Source organism: Lepidochelys olivacea, assembly GCF_965140295.1.
Source record: "Lepidochelys olivacea isolate rLepOli2 genome assembly, chromosome: 10".
Lineage (NCBI taxonomy): Eukaryota > Metazoa > Chordata > Testudines > Cheloniidae > Lepidochelys > Lepidochelys olivacea.
Window position 1 is genome coordinate 51,504,757 of NC_140420.1, and position 22,001 is coordinate 51,526,757.

General features: G+C 41.5%; 1 protein-coding gene across 1 annotated transcript; it reads right to left on the reverse strand.

Moving 5' to 3' along the window:
* Positions 1-1,187: 1,187 nt before the first annotated feature.
* Positions 1,188-15,574, reverse strand: SH2D7 (SH2 domain containing 7; the record flags this gene model as incomplete). The annotated part of the gene is made up of 6 exons (XM_084640484.1): positions 1,188-1,255; positions 1,962-2,957; positions 4,683-4,901; positions 11,502-11,667; positions 14,699-14,788; positions 15,399-15,574. The coding sequence occupies 6 exons, from the start codon at positions 15,572-15,574 to the stop codon at positions 1,223-1,225; spliced, it is 1,680 nt and encodes a 559-aa protein (XP_084496610.1). The 3' UTR covers positions 1,188-1,222.
* Positions 15,575-22,001: the final 6,427 nt, after the last annotated feature.

Genomic DNA, 22,001 nt, shown 5'->3' on the forward strand with positions numbered 1-22,001 from the left:
ATCTTGTATTCTGTGGTGTAATTGAAATCAGTGTATATTTTGATTACACATTTGCACTGTAAAAATGATAAACAGAAAAAATAGTATTTTTCAGTTCACCTCCAAGTACTGTAATGCAGTCTTTGTCCTGAAAGTGCAACTTAAAAATGTAGATTTTTTTTGTTACATAACTGCACTCAATTGCACTACAGTACTTGTGTTGGGTGAATTGAAACATACTATTTCTTTTGTCTTTTTACAGTGCAAACACTTTTAATCAAAAATATAAAGTGAGTGCTGCCAAGTGAGCGCTGTTGTTAATTGAAATCAATATAATTGAAAATATAGAAAGCATCCAAAAAATTTTAAAAATTAATCATGTGGTTAAACAATAATAGAATACCACTTATTTAATCTCTTGACCACCCTAATAAAAAGGTGGGTGTGATGTGAATTGTGGAGCCCCAGTCAAAGACCAGGACCCCATTGTTTTAGGCACTGTGCAAAGAACAAAAGCACTGACAGTCCTTGCTTCTAAAGAGCTTATAGGCTAAGAATAAGGGTTACAAGTTTCTACAGACAGGGAACACAAGTTCATATATGCCAGTAGTTCTTATTACAACAGGGTCTGCAATATTGTTCATGAATTTGTATGTTCAATAAAGTTGTTGCACTGCAGGTCCAGGATGGCTTCCTAGCTGAATAGCTCTAAAGTGGTTCCTTAAACAGATATCAAAACAGTGCTATCCCTGTTTCTCTACCCAACCAGGGACACACAAGGCAAGATGGATACAAACTTTCAGCTGATCCACACAATCTGTGTGTCTCCCCTATTCCAATTTAAAACCCTCTGTGATGGAGGGATTGCTTCCCCACAAGCTTGGGGGAGAATTGGCATGGGGTGGCCAACTTCCACCATGTTTCATGCTCCTGGGCTTAGGACTCTAGGTCAGTGCCTGAATTTGGTCCTAAATTCACATGGTTCAAGTGAAAAGAAAATTGAAGTTGTGCAGATTTCTATGAGCTGGGGCCTTTATAACTATTTGACAAACAGGTATTCATTTTCCAGCATTATCTCTGTTTGTGCTATTATAGACAGTACAGGCTAAACATGTCCCTGGTTTACCACAGCCATTGGGGAAATTACACAAGGGATGAATTTGTCTGCATATTTTTCTATGATCTTTAGTCTAGGCTAAATGGAACAAATTTAAAACTCCTCCTTCAGAATTTATTCTTCTTGTTAGAAAAAAAAAAATCTTCTTCGCTTGTCCATCTGCCAATAAAAAAGAACACGTTTTTTAGATGGAAAGAAATAGTTCCCAAGTCTCTGAAGCACAGTTGAATATTCTGTATATTTACGGTCATTAATACTTGAAAACTAGCAAATACAGATTCAGTGACTGGAACAAACCACCTCCAGATGTTAAACATTTAAATGTACTTTTATCTACTTAACCATAGAATCATGTCTGAGATGAAAAAGTTCTATTAGACCCATCTGGTCCATCCAGTCCTGACTGTGTTTTATACAGTAGTTTAGTTAATGCCTTGACCACTGTAGTTTTGTATGTCCAAACTAAGGTCCACTACCTCTCTCGAGAATATTCTACAGCCTAATGCATCTCCCTGCCAAAAAGTTCTGTTTTCAGGATGTATGGTGATTTCTCTGCCTTTATCTTGCCCTGTACTAGGAATACTGTCTATAGCAGCAAGCTATAATTACAAGAAATGTTCATCTTTGGTCATCCTGATGCCTGACTTTTTTTTCTTGCTTTTGATATCTAATAACAAGCTAAAGATGTTTATAACTTTGAGCTTTCTGTCCTGAATAGTATCCTTTAAACAACTGAAATCATGTCTTAAGTGCCTAGAAGTTTAGGACTTTAGAAATTTGCCTGAGGAAAACAGGATCTGATCCTTTTGAATGATTCTGAATGGTACTCAGGTTTTATTTTTAAAGTCAATTAACTGTACTGTACCTTCTGGTTTGGTTTTGCTTCTGCTCCCTTCACAAGATCTAGGGAAATTTGCTCATATGTGTTATCAGTAGCAGGAATTTGCTTTGCAGATGAGCCTTTCTGGAGATTCTCGGGGATCTTTTCATACGTATTTTCAGTACACTTCTCTGTTCTGGAGGATCCTATGGTCAAAGAAGACACCTCATCATAAGTATCATTGAGTTGTACTAGAGGAGACTTAGAATGTCTCTCAGAAGCTTGGTCATGAGTAGATGACTTTGGCTGTCCAACAGGAATCTGTTCATAAGTATTGTTCCCACTATCAGAGCCAGAAGCAAAAGGCTTACAAGTTTTCACCTTCTCAATCTGCCCATATGTGCTATGTGTAGGTGAATCACAAAGGATCTTGTTTGGTTTTCTAAGCCTTTCATTGCTTTGGAGGAAGGTTGCATAGGGTGCAAATAGCTCTTCTGAACTTTGGGACTCCACAGAGGTCCTAGCTTTAATAGGTAACTTAGGAGACAACTTAGGGGGTGTTGAAGCAGGAGTACTTAATGTCAACTTCTTTGTGTCTGCAGAAGTTGATGGACAAAGTGATAGAGAATGGACATTTTGACCCCAAGGAAGTGTGGAATGGCTTTTACCTTGCTCAAGCTTAACTTCAGAATAAACAGTTTCTGGAGGCGATAGCTTTATAAGGTCAATTTTTTTGTCATAGAAACGTTCGGCTTGCTTAGCCAAAGCATACACCGAGCTGATTTTTTTGCAAGGAGAGTAGTTTGCTTGGTCTGGTTCTCCTGGTTTTTGCTGGGTGTCTCCTTGTGATGAACAGGCTGGTTTCTCAATGAGGACTTTGTCAGTGGCAGAGTGGGTCTCCAAACTAAGGCCTCCGTTCTTCAGATGATGTTTGTTCAGCTCTGCATATATAGTGTTTCCTTGATCGTTTAAGTCTAGCTTGAATGTCTCCTGCATAAGCAAGCTGATCCTATCCGGCAGTGGTGGGGCTATGTCTGGATCCTGATATGAGGGGGTGGGGGTAGGAAAGAGAGGAACACAATTTTCAGGGGTCAGTAATGTTTGTAAAATACAATGCATCCACAAAAGGTGGTGATACATTCAGACCGTGGTTACTCCCAGGCAACTTTACAGAAATCAAAGAATCCTTAGGTATTTTACAAATCCTGTAGCACTTACTACATCTTTACTTAGATCCAACTCCTTACTCGAACTCTTATTGAAGCAATGGGGAATTTGGCCTGATTCAGAATAAAGACAGTGGTTGAGATTTTCAAAGAAACATAGGGAACTTAGCCCATTAATTTTCAAGGAGAATGTATGGTTACATTCTCTTCAGTATTTCTCTGAAAATCTCAACCAGCAGGAATTTGGGCCTGTCTTCAGAAGTCAGTTCCTCACCCTTGAAAAGCAGCAGCTGTTCAGCAGCTCTTTACCTCCTTTTTTTGGCAGAAGGTGAGCTCAGACATGGGTCTTAGTGCACTGTGGAGAACCACAGAACCAAATGTCCTGCTCTAGGTAAGGGATCACCAGAGTCATACAGGAGAAGAGACAATCACCTCCTTGCTCTGATTTGATGCATTTGCTTATGCAGCCCAAGATTGCACTGGCTTTTTTGATGCCAAGTCACATTGCAAAAATTAATATGTAACCTGTCCACAATCACTATTAGATCTTTCTGCATCACTGCTTTCCTATCAGAAGGGTTAGTCTGTATCCACAAAAACAATGAGTCTGGTGGCACCTTAAAGACTAAGACTTATTTGGGCATAAGGTTTTGTGGGCTAGAACCCTCTTCATGGGATGCATGGAGTGAAAATTACAGATGTGGGCATTATTATACTGACACAAGAAGAGAAGGGAGTTACCTCACAAGTGGAGAACCAGTGTTGACAGGCCAATTCAATCAGGGTGGATTGTAGTGCGCTCCTAATAATAGATGAGGAGGTGTCGACTATCCACCCTGATTGAATTGGCCTGTCAACACTGGTTCTCCACTTGTGAGGTAACTCCCTTCTCTTCTTGTGTCAGTATAATAATGCCAGCATCTGTAATTTTCACTCCATGCATCCCATGAAGCGGGTTCTAGCCCACAAAACCTTATGTCCAAATAAATCTGTTAGCCTTTAAGATGCCACTGGACTCCTTATTGCTTTCCTGTGACACTTCTGGGAAAAACAGGGGATATGTGTTTATAGGATTAAATTTCCTCACTGTATGAAAGGCCAGTACAAGGCCTATGCACTTAAGTCCCACTTAGCGCTCTATTTTGAGTGTCCAGGCCTTGTACCTGGACCTCTGCATGGAGTGAATTTCACTCTTCACTAGTGGCCAAAAATATGATTACATTTCCTTTGTCTAGTAAGGTCACCTCTGGCAGAAGCTGAGAATGGGTGACAGGGGATGGATGACTTGATTACCTGTCCTGTTCATTCCCTCTGAAGCACCTGGCACTGGCCACTGTCGGAAGACCAGATACTGGGCTAGATGGACTTTTGGTCTGACACAGTATGACCATTCTTATGTTGGCAGAAAATAATTCCAAGGGCAATGTTACTGAATCTGTATTTCTGATTCTGAAACACCACCAAACTGGTACGGCACTTTCTGGAACATGGTCACAGCACAGCAGGTCACCCTAACAACACTAATTCAAGATACCTGTTTTCTGCTTCAGACAAGTCCCCAACAGTGGGCTGTTACTTTTGCATTCTGCATAAAACCTACCTGGGGGTTAAAGTTCTTTCTTTCTCCTGATAAGTTCTTGTGCTCTGTCTTTGACTTTGGAGGTACAGAGGTGGCTTCCTTCATTAGCACAGTGGTTTGTGAGCTGCCAGACGCTTGCCTTTTCAGCAAGGGATTGACTTCGCCACTGTTTGATTTACTTTGCTTTGAAGAGGTTTGCTGATCCAAAGCGATCTCATCATATAAACTATTCTCAATAGGCTGTGGGGGAAAAAATTAGTAGTTACTAAAACATGTGAATAAGTACTATGGTGGTAACTGGGATGTTCATGCCTTTCCTGAAAGAGCAATAGCATGAAATCTTTACTTTTTAATAATATCAATAAGTTCAGTTAGCAATCTTGAATTATTCATTCTGCATAAGGCAATACCTTCTTAAATAGCTTTATATAATACTCCACAAGGAGTGTTAGGAACATCAAATTGCTGTACCAGAACAGACCCATAGTCCATCTAGTCTGGTACCCTATCTCTGACAGTAGTTAAGGTGGGATACTTCAAGAATCAAAGTGTCAAGAATTGTACACACTACCACTTATGTTGGTGCAACATAGGTCACTCAAGGGTGTGAATAAGCCATCCCTCTGTGTGCCATAAATTACACCAATTCAAGCACAGTTGTGGACAGCGCTATGTTGGCGGGACAGCTTCTCCCGCCAACATAGCTACCACCTCTCATGGTAGTTATGCTGACGGGAGAGAAGTCTCCCATTGGCATAGTGTCTTCACCAGATATGGTGCAGCAGCATAGCCGCATTGGTGCAGCTGCGCTGATATAGCACTCCTAGTAGACTAGATCTCAGATGCACCTATTTGCACTGGGGGATGTTTCTTCTTTTTGTTTTGTGCTGGAGAAATAAGATGTGCAGGTAATCTAAAATTACAGCCAAAAAAGGCCAAATTCTGCTCTCAAGTATGATAGTGCAAATTTTTAGCAACTCCCTTGACTTCAGTGGAGCTATTTATGATTTACACTGGTGAAAATGAGAGCAGAACTGGGACTAAAGTGTATCTAGTCTCCATGTCTGATAACTACCTATGGACTTAGATGGGCAAGAGGCTTTGACCGTGCTAAATTAGCAGCAACATCCACGGTGAAAAGAGAAGGAAAAATTACACAGGTGTGTTTATACAATTTTGCCACTTTCATTTCAGTTTGACTTGGTTATGTTTCCTGATGGGCCTCTGATCATTGAGACATTGTGGTGGTCTCTGCACTAAAGCAACAGTGCTTATATTTTAACATTCTTTTCTTGAAACATTACAGAACTCTAACACAACAGCAACCAAAGCCTGCAGCTGCCTCATCTGCCTTGACCCCCCCCCAACTCTTTAGCCATACCCATGTGATTACATAATAACAGCTACTTAATTTATCCTTGCCTTTATTAGTAAATAAACTTCTGTTCTTTCTCCATCAAACTATTCCTCAAAGAATCGGCAATGTTCAGTGAGTTTTTTATGGAAGTGGCAACAGGCCAGTCAGCTGACTATACTGAAGATATAGCTGCTGCTTCCGTTGTGGCCTTGATATAGCCAACATCATTAGTAAATGAGCCCAGTGGCTCTGTGCCAGATGGTGGTTCTCAATCTGTTGCATCATTTCTGTGCAGATGTGCATGGCCCCAGACAAGTCTACAGATAGTGTGATGGGTGAGTTCAGACACATTCTTCTGTGTAAACTCGGTAAGTCATTTGTTCAGTGGATCTCTGGAAGCAGCAACAGGTGTTTGTTTCAGCAAGTGTCCTCTCACTTAATCTAATATGATCTTGGGGCAAGCAGGTGTCTACCCTCACCCGTCTCCTCAGCTGCCATCAGTCCAAATTCTAATTTTCTTCTGGTTTAAACATCCTTGGATATACAGCAGTTTTGTCAGTGATATTCTTTGTTTTCCTTTTTATTAACTCTCGTTTGTTTTTCTCTTTGAGCCGTAACCAGATCTGATATCCCAGCAGTAATTTAGCATGTTACTTTTTAACAGTGTTGCTAAGTAATTTAGCACAATGAGAGAAACTTCCATTGTATGTCTAGTCTTTAACAGCTTCTTAAAAAAATTAATTCCCTATTCTGCCAGTTCATTATGCTGAGGATATGTAGGACTGCAGGTTATATGATGAAATCCCAAATCTTCTGAGACGGCCTTAAAATCTTTGCTGGCAAACTGAGATCGGTTAGTTTTCACTATTTAGAAATCCCAGATCTAACAAAATAACTCTAAGCTTTAAGATCATCTGGACTGATGTAGCCTCCTTTAGCTGAGCTACGTCTACATAGCTTGAATAGGCATCAATGCCAATTAAGTATTATCTGTCCTCTAGGATTAAAATATCCCCTGCATCCCAGACTCCAGCTGATGTGCCTATAATTTTTTTAAGGTAGGGATGATCTGTATATTTGGCATGTGCCACAGTCATTTACTATGCAAGTGACAACTATGCTTACTCCTGGCCAATATATTGCTTCTCATGCCCTCCTTTTGCATTTTCCATTTCTATACACCTTCATGAATGAGCCTTCATATTTTTTGAGTACAAATGGAATCATGAAACCCTTTCTAAGAAGAACACAATCGATCATTGAGAGATCATGCCTGCACTATATACAGTGGTTGGCCATGAACTATTTTTCCCCTCTGGAATGTTCAGCATGGCGCATGGACTGTCGTGTCTCATCCTGTGGTTTGTAATACCGTGTAACTTTTCCCATGTGTGGCACGGCACCTGAGTACTTTTCCATGTTGTCAGATTTACTTGCTTGACTGGCTTCAATGGATCTCATGCCAGGTGATGGACAAAGTGTCAGCTACAATTAAACAACTTGCTAAGTAAATTCCATAGTGTAGTCATATTTCTGGAGCTTCAGTAGCAGGCTTTCAGTTCTGGGTGGGGCTTCTCATAGACCCTTCTCTGAGAGAGTTAAGGGGGATTTGTGATCCATTTATGATAAATGGCATTTCATAGACACAACTATGGAAAATCTTTGCAACCTTGACTTCACTGCCAATCCCCTGTACTGCAGGAGGTGGGGGCTTCAGGGTGATCTCCCACCTCAAAGCAACCACTGGCCTGTGATCCCCACTGCCATGCTGGAGCCACATTTATTTATTGACAAATAAAATTTGAATTTTAAAATATTGTGTGCACAATTTTTATTTTTGGTGCAGAACTTTTAATTTTTTGGCACAGAATTCCCTCAGTAGTAGCTCATGCACCTTTACATTGCTGCAACTTATCACCCTCTCTGTCTCAAATCTAAATATCTTAAGGGGCCAAAATTGCAGGCCTGATCCTAGAGCTTCAAGTCTGTAGTGTACTTTCATATGGAAGAGAAATATTTCATTCTTTCTAGGTACACAAACTTCAAACCATACTGCTAAAATCCTATCCAGATCACTCTATCAGTACTGTCCAGGGGCCAGAGTTGGAAGCTGTTAAGAATACCTGGGACCTCGGTGCCAGCAACACCTAATAAGGCAATTTTCTTGATACCACCCATTCTGTCTGCATCCACTGCAATCATACATAACGGGCACAGCTGACTCTTAGCCTGGTCCCTAAGCAAATTTAGGTCTACTGCTGGCTTCAGGCCATTTATTTTTACTGGCTGGGTGTGTAAAGTTCTGGCATCTGAAATCACTGTGGAAATTCTTTCTGATGATGGGTCTCAAATCCATCCTGTAGTATGACATGTTCTTTGTATTTTAATTTTATTTTTCATGTTACATAATTCTAACACAACAAAAACCAGAGTCTGGTGTTGGCTAAAGCCTGCAGCTCCCTGATCTAATCCGAGTTGTGCAGCCCCATCCTTCTACAACAGCTGCTCCTTGAAGATATTGTGTCCAATGCATTCTTTCACACATTTCAAGTTCTATCTGCTTGTCTAATTTGGCATCAATACCTAAGACAGCTTACCAGGCTGAGAACAATTTTTTTGCTTCCTGCACATAGGTGGGAAGACATGGGGGCAACAAGAGAAAACAATGGTGGGGGGATCAAATCAGTACCTTAGATTTGATACGAGAAGTATGGGGAATAAGCAGGAAGAACTAGAAATGCTAGTAAATAAACCTAACTATGACATAGCTGGCATCACAGAGACTTGGGGAGATAATATTGGTACAGAAGGGTACAGCTTGCTCAGGAAGGACAGGCAGGGAAAAAAGGGAGGAGGTGTTGCCTCGTATATCAAAAATGTGTACACATTTGGAGTGAGGTTGAGATGGAAATAAGAGACAGACTTGTTGAAAGTCTCTGAGTATGGATTAAAGGGGTAAAAACCTAGGGTGGTGATGTGGTCGGGGTCTACTACAGCTCACCTAACAAGGAAGAAGAAGAAGTGGATGAGGCTCTTAATTGTTTTAAAAAAAAAAAATCATCTAAAGCCCAGGACTTGCTGTTGATGGTGGATTTCAACTACCCAGACATCTCTTTGGAAAAATGACAGAGCAGGGCACAGATTATCCAACAAGTTCTTGGAATGTATTGGAGACAATTTTTTATTTCAGAAGGTGGAGAAAGCTACTAGGGAGAGGTTGTTCTAGATTTGATTTTGACAAATGAGGAACTGGTTGAGAATTTGAAAGTGGAAGGCAGCTTGGGTGAAAGTGATCATGAAATGATAGAGTTCATGATTCTAAGGAATGGTAAGAGGGAAAACAGCACAATAAAGATAATGGATTTCAAAAAAGCGACTTTCGCAAACTCAGGGAGTTGATCCCATGGGAAGCAAGTCTAAGGGGGAAAAACAGTTCAAGAGAGTTGGCAGTTTTTCAGAGTTTCATTATTAAGGGCACGAGCAAACAATTCCACTGCGAAGGAAAGATAGGAAGTGTGGCAAGAGACTACCCTGGCTTAACCAGGATATCTTCAATGATCTGAAACTCAAAAAAGAGTCCCACAAAAAGTGGAAACTAAGTCAAATTGCAAAGGATGAATATAAACAAATCATACAAGTATGTAGAGACTAATTTAGAAAGGCCAAGGCACAAAATGAGATTAAACTAGCTAGAGATATAAAGGATAACAAGAAAACATTCTACGAATACATTAGGAGCAAGAGGAAGACCAAGAATAGCATAGCTCCATTACTCAGTGAGGGGAAAAGCAATAACAAGCTGTTGAAATGGCAGGAGTGCTAAATGACTTTTTTTTCAACAAACAGTAGCGACTGGATACCTAACATAGTAAATGCCAGTGAAAATGAGGTAAGATGAGAGGGTAAATTAGAGAAATAAGTTAAAAATTATTTAGACAAATTAGATGTCTTCAAGGCATGAGGGCCTGATGAAATAAATCATAGGATACTTGAGCTGAGAAAGGAGCTATCTGAGCCATTAGTGATTATCTTTGAAAACTCATGGAAGATGGGAGAGATTCCAGAGGACTGGAAGAGGGCAAATATAGTGTCCATCTATAAAAAGGGGAATAAGGACAACCAGGGAATTACAGACTAGTCAGCTTAACTTCAGTACCCAGAAAAATAATGCAGCAAATAGCTAAGCAATCAATTTGCAAACATCTAGAAGATAATAAGGTGATAACAGTCAGCTTGGATTCGCCAACAACAAATCATATCAAACCAACCTAGTAGCTTTCTTTGACAAGGTAACAAGCCTTGTGGATGTGGGCGGGAAGTGGGAGATGTAGTATATCTTAACTTTAGTAGGGCTGTTGATACTGTCTCGCATGACAGTCTCATAAAGAAACTAGGGAAATACAACCTAGATTGAGCTACTATAAGATGGATGTATAATTGGTTGGAAAACCATTCCCAGAGAGTAGTTATCAGTGGGTCACAGTCAAGCTGGAAGGGCATATCAAGTGGGGTCCCACAGGGATCAGGTCTGGTTTGCAAGTGCTTTGGAGGACAGGATTAAAATTCAGCATGGTCTGGACAAACTGTTGAAATGGTCTGAAGTAAATAGGATGAAATTCAGTAAGGACAAATGCAAAGTGTTCCTTCCTAGTTGGAGTAATCAGTTGAACACGTACAAAATGGGAAATGACTGCCTCAGATGGAGTACTGCAGAACGGGACCTGGGGTCATAGTGGATCACAAGCTAAATTTGAGTCAACAGTGTGACACTGTTGCAAAAAAAGCAAAGATAATTCTGGCATGTATTAGAAGGAGTGTTGTAAGCAAGACATAAGAAGTAAAATTCTTCTGCTCTACTCTACACTGATTAGGCCTCAACTGAAGCATTGTGTCCAGTTCTGGATGCCACATTTCAGAAAAAATGTGGACAAATTGGAGAAAGTCCAGAGAAAAGCAACAAAAATTATTAAGGTCTGGAAAACATGACCTGTGAAGGAAGGTTGAAAAAATTGGATTTGTTTAGTCTGAAGAGGAGAAGACTGACGGGGGGAGGGACATGATAACAGTTTTCAAGTCCATGAAAGATTCTTCAGAAGGAGGAGGGAGAAAAATTGTTCTCAATAACCTCTGAGGCTAGGACAAGAAGCAATGGGCTTAAATTGCAGCAAGGGCAGTTTAGGTTGGACATTTAGGAAAAACTTCCTAATTGTCAGAGTAGCTAAGCACTGGAATAACTTGCCTAGGAAGGTTGTAGAATTTCCATCATTGGAAATTTTTAAAGGGCAGATTAGACAAACACCTGTCAGGGATAGTCTAGATAACACTCAGTCCTGCCTTGAGTGCAGGGGACTGAACTAGAAGACCTCTCGAGGTCCCTTCCAGTCCTATGATTCTCTGATATTTAGCCTGAGCAAAAGGCAATAGTTACTACGTTTGATCTCCTTTCATCAGGAACTAAGTGAATTCTGAAGAGTTGAACATACCTGAGCACAAACTGTTGTAAGATTTTCTCCAAAAGGGTTGATTTCTGAAGTCTGGTAATAGCTTATCAGCTCTGCGAGGCTTTCATGGGTACAGGTATCCCCTGATACTACATAATGTCCGTTCCGTAGGTGATTAATGACGAAATGCCGACATCGATCTTTTCCTCTGCAATTGAAATACATAGTTTAGACTTAAATAGCAAGCACAACAAACAGGCTGAGAAGACTGTTCTGTGTTTGCACTCATGGTTCAGGTTTGCAAAACCCAAACCTGAGGGTGTTTGGAACCAGCTTCCATTTTATTTGAAACACTATAAAGGAAGAGATTTTGAATGAAAGGGTTGGATTTGGCCTATTGTTGCATGGACAGTCTTAATTCTCGAATGTCCTAACTTTTGAATGCTTGACTTTCAACCATAATATTCTTTTAGTGTAGTTTTTAAATGTAATTTCCTACATTTAAAAAAAACTGGAAAAAAAAATAGAAATTCCATCATGTGGAACCATATTGACTTCAAATTGGGTCCTCAGCAAGATTGTAACTTGTAGCATTAGTAGGCTGTTATTCTCCATGTGGACCAGCCACTAGTAAGGGATGAGAAACTTACTCTGGCAGTGGATTTCACAGATACTTGCTGACCATGGAGGAATGGTGAGATCCAGGAATAATGGGCTCCATGCCAGGCCCTGGAGGGGAATGTGCTTTAGTGGACAGACCTTCTGTCCCAGTGCCCCAGCCTGTCTCTGTTCCCCTTTGCTCCTATCCACCCCTAATCCCAGCTCCTGCCCTGTCTCCCTCTACTCTTATCCACCACACCCACTCCTGGCCTCCTTCCCCCTCTGCTCCTATCCATCATGCCAAATCTTGGCTCCTGCCCTCCTCCTCCTCTTCTGCTCCTATCCAACCCTCTGGCTCCTGCCATCTCTCCTACTCTGCTCCTATCCACTACGCCCAATCCTGGCTCCTGCCCACCTCCCACTCTGCTCCTCTCCAACCCAGTACAGTCAGGCTATTTCTCCGTCTCCTTCTCCCTGCCTGGGCACCACTGAGGGGAGCATTTTGAGCCCAGGAGAGGCAGTCTCCCTGCTCTCAGTTCTGGTGCCTGGGGCCACTGTGGCTGCAGGCAGGCAGGAGTGGCTGTTGCAGGGAAAGTCCAGCTCAGACCCTGAAGCCCTGCGATGAAACATGTTCAGTGCAGGCAGAATATTTGAAGAATTTAGTGGTCACACTCCAACAAATTTCTACCGAAAATGTGTAAATTGAGATTTTTTTTCAAAGGCTTTTTACAAGGTAAAAATGTGGTGTTGGTTTTTTCCACAGGAGCAGCTGATGACAGATTTCTGGCACCATCTCACATTACCCATGAACTTGATTGAAAATCCATTGCATCAGCAGCAAACCTAGGAAAAAATCATCACCAGTGACCAGCTATTGAGCTAAGCACCAACACCTTTTGGTAAACAGCAGTATGAGGTTCAGCACCAACCTGTTAGCTGAAAAGCAGTGTGAATTCATGGTGAGTCTAATGAGGAAGAGGAGATGTTGTCTGAGTTCTGAGGTAGGGTGTCAGTGTGAGAAAAGGAGAGGAGAAACTCCCATGACGTGCTGGTTGAACCGAAAAGCAGTTTTGCATTTGACCACGAGTCATGTTGCTGCTGCTGCACACACAATATCTAACAACTGTGAAAGGACAGCAGAAGTGTTTTGCATGTGCCTCTCCCCATCTCCTATACTGATCAGATAGGCAGACCCTTCCTGATAATTGATTTCAGAGTGATAGCCGTGTTAGTCTGTATCAGCAAAAACAACAAGGAGTCCTTGTGGCACCTTAGAGACTAACAAATTTATTTGGACATAAGTTTTCGTGGGCTAAAACCCACTTCATCAGATGCTTGGCATGAAAAATACACTAAGCAGAATGTATATTATACCACATGAAAAGATGGGAGTTGCCTTACCAAGTGGGGGGTCAATGCTAACAAGCCAATTCATTTAAGGTGGAAGTGGCCTATTCTCAACAGTTGACAAGGGGTGAATACCAAGGGAGGGAAAATTACTTTTGTACTGCTAACAAGGCTAATGCAATCAAAGGTGGCCCGTTTCCAACAGTTGATAAGAAGGGCTGAGAATCAGCAGACAGGAAAATTACTTTTTGTAGTTACCCATCCACTCCCAGTCTTTATTAAGGCCTAATTTGATGGTATCCAGTTTGCAAATTAATTCCAGTTCTGCAGTTTGTCGCTGGAGTCTTTTTTTGAAGTTTTTTTGTTGAAGAATTGCCACTTTTAAGTCTGTTGTTGAGCGTCCAGGGAGATTGAAGTACTCTCCTGCTGGTTTTTGAATGTTACAATTCTTGATGTCTGATTTGTGTCCATTTATTATATTGCGTAAAGACTGTCCAGTTTGGCCAATGTACATGGCAGAGTGGCATTGTTGGCACATGATGGCAACTGCTTGTCAACTGCTGGAAATGGGTCACCTTGATTGCATTGGCCTCGTTTGCACTACAAAAGTAATTTTCCCTCCCTTGGTATTCAGCCTTTCTTGTCAACTGTTGAGAATAGGCCACTTCCACCTTAAATGAATTGGCTCGTTAGCACTGACCCCCCAACTTGGTAAGGCAACTCCCATCTTTTCATGTGCTACAATATATATTCTGCTTACTGTATTTTTCACTCCATGTATCTGATGAAGTGGGTTTTAGCCCATGAAAGTTTTCCCTCGTAATTGGGTTTCATGATCCTTTCTTCACCAGAATGATCAGTTTAAAATAGGCCTTGGTTTTTTAGCCCAATAAAGGGCCCAGTCTTGAAGTCCGTACTCATTTAATGGGGTGAGAACTTCAGGACTGGGCTCTTAGGGAATAAAAAAATCCAAAAGATAAAATCATTACCATAGACTTTGGTAATATATTTCTTCTTGGTTTCCCAATAGCTATAAATATGACACTTCATGCCATTGTGTAGATTACTGACCTCTTTATTCTTTTGGGATATTTAGCTAGAAAGTGTAAGAGAGATGATCCTCATTCCTCATGACTCAAGGTATAAACTAATCACCTGAGCAGGTCAGGAAGCAAACTCAAAGGTGTAAAGGGTTCATGAATCAAAGAAGGGTGTATGTAAAAAGAAGAGCAAATTATAAATGGTGACATTTCCCAATCAAATGTCAGCAGCTTTATGTTCCATGTTCTTACCTATATGACAGAATGTAACCAATTGTTCTGTCACTTAATCTGATAAGAAAACAGCCAACATCTTTGTCTTTAAGCAGCTCTTCACTCTGCCTGTTGAAAAAGAGTGGATTACAATTAATTTCAAGGTAGTACACTAAAATTCCTAGTGACGCCTAGGGACACAAAATGCAGTGTATTGCCACACTAAAGACACTTGTTCAAGTCAATGGACATTACAGTTATTTCCAGCCGGAAAAGCACTTCTCATACCACCATCAAACAAAAACATTCATTTTTAAAGTTTCTGGTTAGAAAAATTAAGATTGATTTTAACAGTCTGATAATTCATATAATTTTAATCCATTTCTAAAACTGATACCTGGATGACTAGAGACTGTACAATACATTACAAGCTGATGCAAAACTGCATTCAGGCATTCTCGCCTCTCCAGAACACATGCCAAACACCAACATGTAGGTGATGAAACACAGTGACATGGTTTAAAACCTGCTTTCTCTATATGAATGCCATCCTGCTAAACACTTCTCACTAGAAGAACAATGACTTTAAAGTAAGCAGAGGTTGGTGACTTGTTGTTTTTTTGCAAAGTAAGCTAAAACCTAGTCTGAAATATGAGAGGATTTGTGAAGACAGAGGCACTTGACAAGCATATTTATTTAATCTACTTTATGCTATACAGTAAGGTATAGGCTGTCTTACTTTCTTGTAATGAATCCATAGAACCACTCAGGTAAAATACCATTCTGTAATATAAGAGGAACCTGTGTCTCCATAAACCACTTCAATGCTAGATCTTTTAGCATCTCAAAGGACTGGTTTTCAGTTGCTGGGTTAGTTTCCCTTCCTAAGAGTAATTGCAGCTGTTTATTCTCCATGCTGTCTTGAGGTTGAATCTGAAGCGTTTGAAGGGAGAAAAAAGAGAGCAATGCTACGTGTAAACCTCCACTACTGTCTTTATTATGGGGAATATGACATCTCATTTGCTTATTGTACACTCTTCCCTTTGGCTCATTAACCAGATAACATATGCTCAATGCTGTCATTGTTGCAAAGGCTATATGGTGCTTTCCCCTTGTGCAAGAACTTTAATGCAAAATCTTCCTTTCTGATCCATATAATAGAATTTGATCCCAATATGCAATATTTCTCTGTATTCTGGAACAAAACTGATGTCAGTGCAAGCTTTGGGTATGTAACAGGAAGCAGAAAATTATTATTTGTATTGCAGTAACACCAATCTAGATATACCACAGGTCTGATGGGAAAACTTTCCCCTGACACTTTTACAAAAAGGTGTTTTGCCTTTTGAGTGGATTAACTAAATCATGTTAAATATTGGAACTTCTAAACCATAGTCACTGAGGAACCTACTTTATTATAATTTAGGCATATTGTAAAGGAATGTAAACATCTAAACTGCTCCAAACAATTTTTTAAAATCAGTTATGGAATATGTACAGTAAAGAAGATCTAGCAGAAAGCTTTATGCAGATTAACACAGATATTAACTCTGTTAAATGGAGACCTATATAGTTACGCTTAGACATACTGATGGGCTTACAAACATCAATAAGAAAAAAAAAATAAACAGGAGACCAGTCCACACTGGTTGAATGCTGCAAGAATGCTAGTTTAAATTCTAAACATTTCTATCATGTGTATATATTATCTCTTTATTATTTGCTCTTTACAACTATATTTTTGTTACACAAATGTATGGGGAGTTGCTGATCCTTACACAAATATCCATATTCATTACAGTGTATCTATCTACTCACCTCTTTTTATAGAAGTGGGTTAGCATTTAGATCTGGGCAGTCAATTATTTTTTGTCAAGATCCAGATTTCTTGGTCAAGGTCTGGACTCCAGAAGAACATTTTTTCACACCCCAAGTGCCCCTGTTCAATGAACACATAAGATGCTGTGTAATATACCCACTGCCTATTCCAGAGGTAGTCAATAGGTGGACCGCAGGCCAAATCCAGGCTGCCAAAGGCTTTTGATGGGACCATGAAACTCTGGGGGGCCATGGGCAGTTAGTGCGGGTGGGGCTAATGCAGGTAGAGGAGTACCTGGCTGCATGCTGGCAGGATTGGGGGAGGTGGCGCCTGGGCTGACATGTAACTCAGGGTACAGGTGCCCCTCCCGCTGCTCTCTCTAAATGGAGCCCTGGCAGATGCTCTGGGCTGACTCGTAGCTCAGGGAGGGCAGGTATTCCCCCACCCTCTCTAAATAGAGCTTCACCGGGTGTGCCAGGGAACACTGGGGCTTGGAGCTTCATTCCCACATGAGATGCCAGGCTGCAGGCTTCAGCTGAAGCTCCAAGCTGAAGCCCCAACCTCTGGCATGTCTGGGAGGGGCTGAAGCCCCAAGCCCTGGCATTCCAGGTGAGGCTGAAACCCTGAGTCTCACTATGCTTCCTGTGGGGCTGGAAGCCCCGGGTTCTGGCATGCCCCACCCCCCACTGAAAAGCCTCTGGCAGTCCGGATTTGGACCATGGGCCGCCTGTTGACTACCCTGGTTTAGATATAACCAAATGTCTGAGTTCAATATACCCCTGAGTGAGCTGAACAGCACACAGGAGTGTTTAGGCTGTCCTTACTTTGGAATCACCTGAGGCCTGGTCTACACTACAGAGTTAGGCTGACATAAGGTCCAGGTTTCCCTCCCCGCCCCCCTTGCAATCCATCATTGGGAGGCAGCAGCAGGGCTCACAGCAAGAGCCCCGTGGGCTCACAGAGGGAGCTCCCTACCACCACCTTAAGCTGACATCCTAAGCTGTCAGCCAGGTGCAGGGCTCACAGCCTGAACTATGAGCCTGGCCAGGCTTAATTTTACAGCAGGGAGCCTACCAGCAGTGAAATGGATAGTTTCACAGTGCTGCTATTTAACATTTGTTCTCTGGCTGTTGACCCTGGAGCTGGGGGACTCCAGCTGTGAGCCCCGGGGGAGAGGTGGGGAGGCTCCAGCTGCAATCTCCAGGCTCCAGAAAATTGAAGAGCTTGATATAGAGCTATCTATACATGATCTTGAAAAGGCAATCACCTCTTTAGCACCAGAAAAAGCGGCAGGAAACAATGGAATTCCAGCTGAAGTACTGAAACAAGGGCGACAGGTTGTGCTTCAGTATCACACAATGTTTTGCTTGCCTGCTGGAGAAAAGAAGGGATATCACAAGACATGAAGGATGCCAACATCATAATGCTGTATAAAAACAAAGGAGATTGGAGTGACTGTAACAACTACAGAAGAATTTCTCTCTTTAATGTTGTGGGCAAGGCATTTGCACAGGTCATTCTCAAGACTGCAAGTTCTGGCTGAACATATGTGTATATATATAGAGTCAGTGCAGCTTCCGTGCCAACAGATCAGTTATCAAGATGGGCTTCAAATTAAGGCAATTGCAAGAAAAGTGTCAAGAACAAGGAAAACCTCTCTGCCTGGCCTTCATAGATCTCGGACTTTTGACCTTGTCAGCAGAAAGGGACTTTTCCAGTTGCTAGAGGGAACTGGCTGCCCCTCAGTCCTCCTCAGTCTGATTCAATCCTTCCATGATAAAGGCTACAATCCAATAAAATGGTGATCAATCTGACAGCTCTAAAATCTGCAGCGGTGTCAAACAGGGATGTGTTTTGGCACCAGCACTCTTTTTGTGTACTCTTTCTGGTGCTTCATCATGCTTTCTCATTTAGCACTGAAGTTGTACATTTCTGTGCAAGATCAGATGGAAAACTCTTCAACATTGCATGTCTAAGAGCAAAAAGTAAAGTCAAACATTTGCTGTTAAGAGAACTTCTTTTTCTGACAGCACAGTGCTTGTGAGAGCAGCTCCAGAAACTTTGCAATAGCTTTGTGATAGTTGTTGATGAATTTGGAGTAACCATCAGTCTAAAGAAGACAATGATTATGGCACAAGATGTATTGTCTTTCCCTGAAGTTTCAGTAGCACAATTTCTGCTATCTATGATCAACTGTACTGGATACCTTATCTCTAGATGACTAGCATAATTCTCACATTGGAAAGGGAGCTAACATACAAACTTAAGAAATGCCATGCTGGGTCAGACAAAAGATCCATCTAGCCAGGTATCCTGTCTTCTGATGGTGGCCAATGCCAGGTGATCCAGAGGGAATGAACAGAACAAGTAATCATCAAGGGATCCATCCCCCATCATCCACTCCTAGCTTCTGGCAAATAGAGTCGAGGGACACCCTCCATGCCCATCCTGGCTAATAGCTACCACATTCAGCCACCTGACAAGGCATGTATGGGATAACAGGAAATTGACACCAATTCCCAAGATACAGGTCTACCATACATGCATTGTGAGCATGCTACTGTATAGTGGCAAGACCTGGACCACTTGCAGCAGGTAGGAGAGAAGGCTAAACATCTTCCATACCCTCGGTCTTTCTAATTTTAAATATCAAGTGGGAAACGCAATTTCCTGACATCAAAGTATCTGAGAAAGAAAAGTTGCCAAGTCTAATCACTCTTCTCAAACACAGATGTCTCTGTAGGCTTGGTCATCTGAACCAGATGGACGATGGATGCATTCCAAAGGATCTCCTGTATGGAGAACTAGTGGATGCTCCAAGGCCACTGTGCCAACCAAGGCTCAATGTCAAGGGCATTTGCAAGAGGAACTTGAAAACTTTAAAGCTGGTACTGCAAAGATGGAAGATGCAGCTAGCAACTGGCTACGTTGCAGGGCTGCGCTGCACCAGGGAATCAAAGAGGCTGAAGAGAGGTGGTTGAGAGAGAGGAGAGTGAAGAGGAAAGTGCACCAGGCCTCAAGCACCAATAGTGTGCTGGCTTCATCTTCCGGCCCTGCGCCTTACAACAGCATTATCTGTGGCAATGACCGTCACTCAAGAATTGGATATTTTTATCCACTCATGATGCTGCAGCATGACACACATTAACAGAACTGCTTTGGTGCTCACACCACCATATTTCAAGACAGGCATTTGCCTGTGAGGTACACATAATTTATCTAAACCAGTTTCAATAAAATGAGTTCCCAATCTCAAACAGCATCTCCCACTCATAGTACCATTCCCTTGCTCCAGCAGACCTTCCTTGGCCCTGGAAAGGTCTTGCAGAGTGTCCTAAAGGTGACTGAGTCAGGACTCTTACAGGAAAGGAAGCAGATTCCAGAACCAAAACCCTCTTACCAAGAATGTCCTACAATTAGACCCTCTAGTTTATACTTAGAGTGGGGAGAAAGTGAAAGCACTTCAGCTGACCTCCGCTGTTGCAGCATCCCCCGGGGGAGAGGCAAACTATCTGGAGCTTGACTTCTCCAAAGAAAGAAAGTTAGGGTGAAAGAGGTAGCTGTGAGAGCTCACATAAAAATGAGCCTCAAGATTATGATGGCCCATTTAGGGAGAGCAAAATGCCAAGATTCAGAAATGCCAGTGTGTACACTTTTCATGTGAGATACGTTAGTGAGCCAGTCATCCAAACAACTATAGAGAGGGGCTTCCTGCCTGTGCAGGTGTAATGCCATCCTCTTGCTGACTAATATGGCATACTGGTGACAAGTATAGCATTGGTATATACAGCATATGTTCCTGACATTTTGCTTCCAAAATGCATGGCCTTCTATTTGGAGCAGCTCTGTTAATATAACCATATGTGTATAATATTCTCACTTGCATAGAAAGGGGCTAAATGCTTGCAGTGTTTTCCCTCTTGCTATGTCAGGGCCAGCAGCAGCCTGGATTGGGCACAGCACATAGTTTTTACAGAAGGCTGACTCCTCCAGAATAGTCAGTGTGGAGTTAAACAGTGATATATACCCATTTAAGATGCATACTTGAATAAATCCTACTTGGTTTTAATTTTGAAACAATGTAAATTAATAAAGTGAGTTGCAAATCTCCCCACTGTATTTTCCACTGCATGCATCTGATGAAGTGAGCTGTAGCTCATGAAAGCCTATGCTCAAATAAATTTGTTAGTCTCTAAGGTGCCACAAGTATTCCTTTTCTTTTTGCGAATACAGACTAGAAACCTGTCAAAATTTTCTCTTGGGGGGGTAAACACTTAGAATAGAGGCTCCTATGCATTCACATGAGCTGCTTTTCAGAACTATGTGGCACATCCTGATGTCCGTATTCTGTCCACATCAAACAGCCATTTCAGTCTGTCTTTGTCAGTATTTCACTTCCACGTTACCTGCACAAAATGTTATATAAGACAGCATCTTAAAAACCTATCTAAATACATATCTAACTAAGAAATTAGATTGAGCTGATCTGTTCTCCTTCACTACTAATCACAGTAGGGGCTTTAAATATGTATCTACTTAAGTCGTTGTTGTCATTTTTGAGTTACAAGGGATCTTACAAAACTGGGTGACTGGGCAACAAAATGGCAGATGAAATTCTGTGTTGATAAGTGCAAAGTAATGCATATTGGAAAACATAATCCCAACTACACATACAAAATGCGCTCTAAATTAGCGGTTACCACTCGAGAGAGATCTTGGAGTCATTGTGGATAGTGCTCTGAAAACATTTGATCAATTTGACTGGCAGTCAAAAAGGCTAACAATGTTAGGAACCATTAGGAAAGGGATAAATAAGATCCATGGAATGCCCACACCTTGAATACTACATGCAGTTCTGTTCTCTTCATCTTAAAAAAGATATATTAGAACTGGAAAAGGTACAGAGAAGAGCAACGAAAATTATTAGGGGATGGAACAGCTTCCATATAAAGTGAGATTAAAAAGACTGGGATTGTTCATTTTAGAAAAGAGATGACTAAGGAGGGATATGATAGAGGTCTATAACTTCATGAATGGCGTGGAGACAGTGAATAGAAAAACCAGGGTCACCCAATGAAATTAATGGGCAGCACGTTTAAAATAAACATAAGGAAATACTTCTTCACACAATACGCGGTTAACCTATGGAACTCGGTGTAAGGCAATGTTGTGAAGGCCAAAAGTATAACTCGGTTAAAAAAATAATTAGATAAATTGTTAGAGGATAGGTCCATCAATGCTTATTAGCCAAGATGGTCAGGGATGCAACCCCATGCTTTCGGTGTCCCAAAACCACTGGCTGCCAGAAGCTGGGATTGGATGACAGGGATCGATCACTCAATTATTGCCCTGTTCTGGTCATTCCTTCTGAAGCATCTGGTACTGGCCACTGTTGGGAGACAGGTTACTGGACTAGATGGACCATTGATCTGACCCAGTATGGCCATTTTAATGTAGGAACTGAACATGCTGGTCTTTCAATATTCCATTCCCTTGGGTAAATAAAAATATTTTTAAAACCTT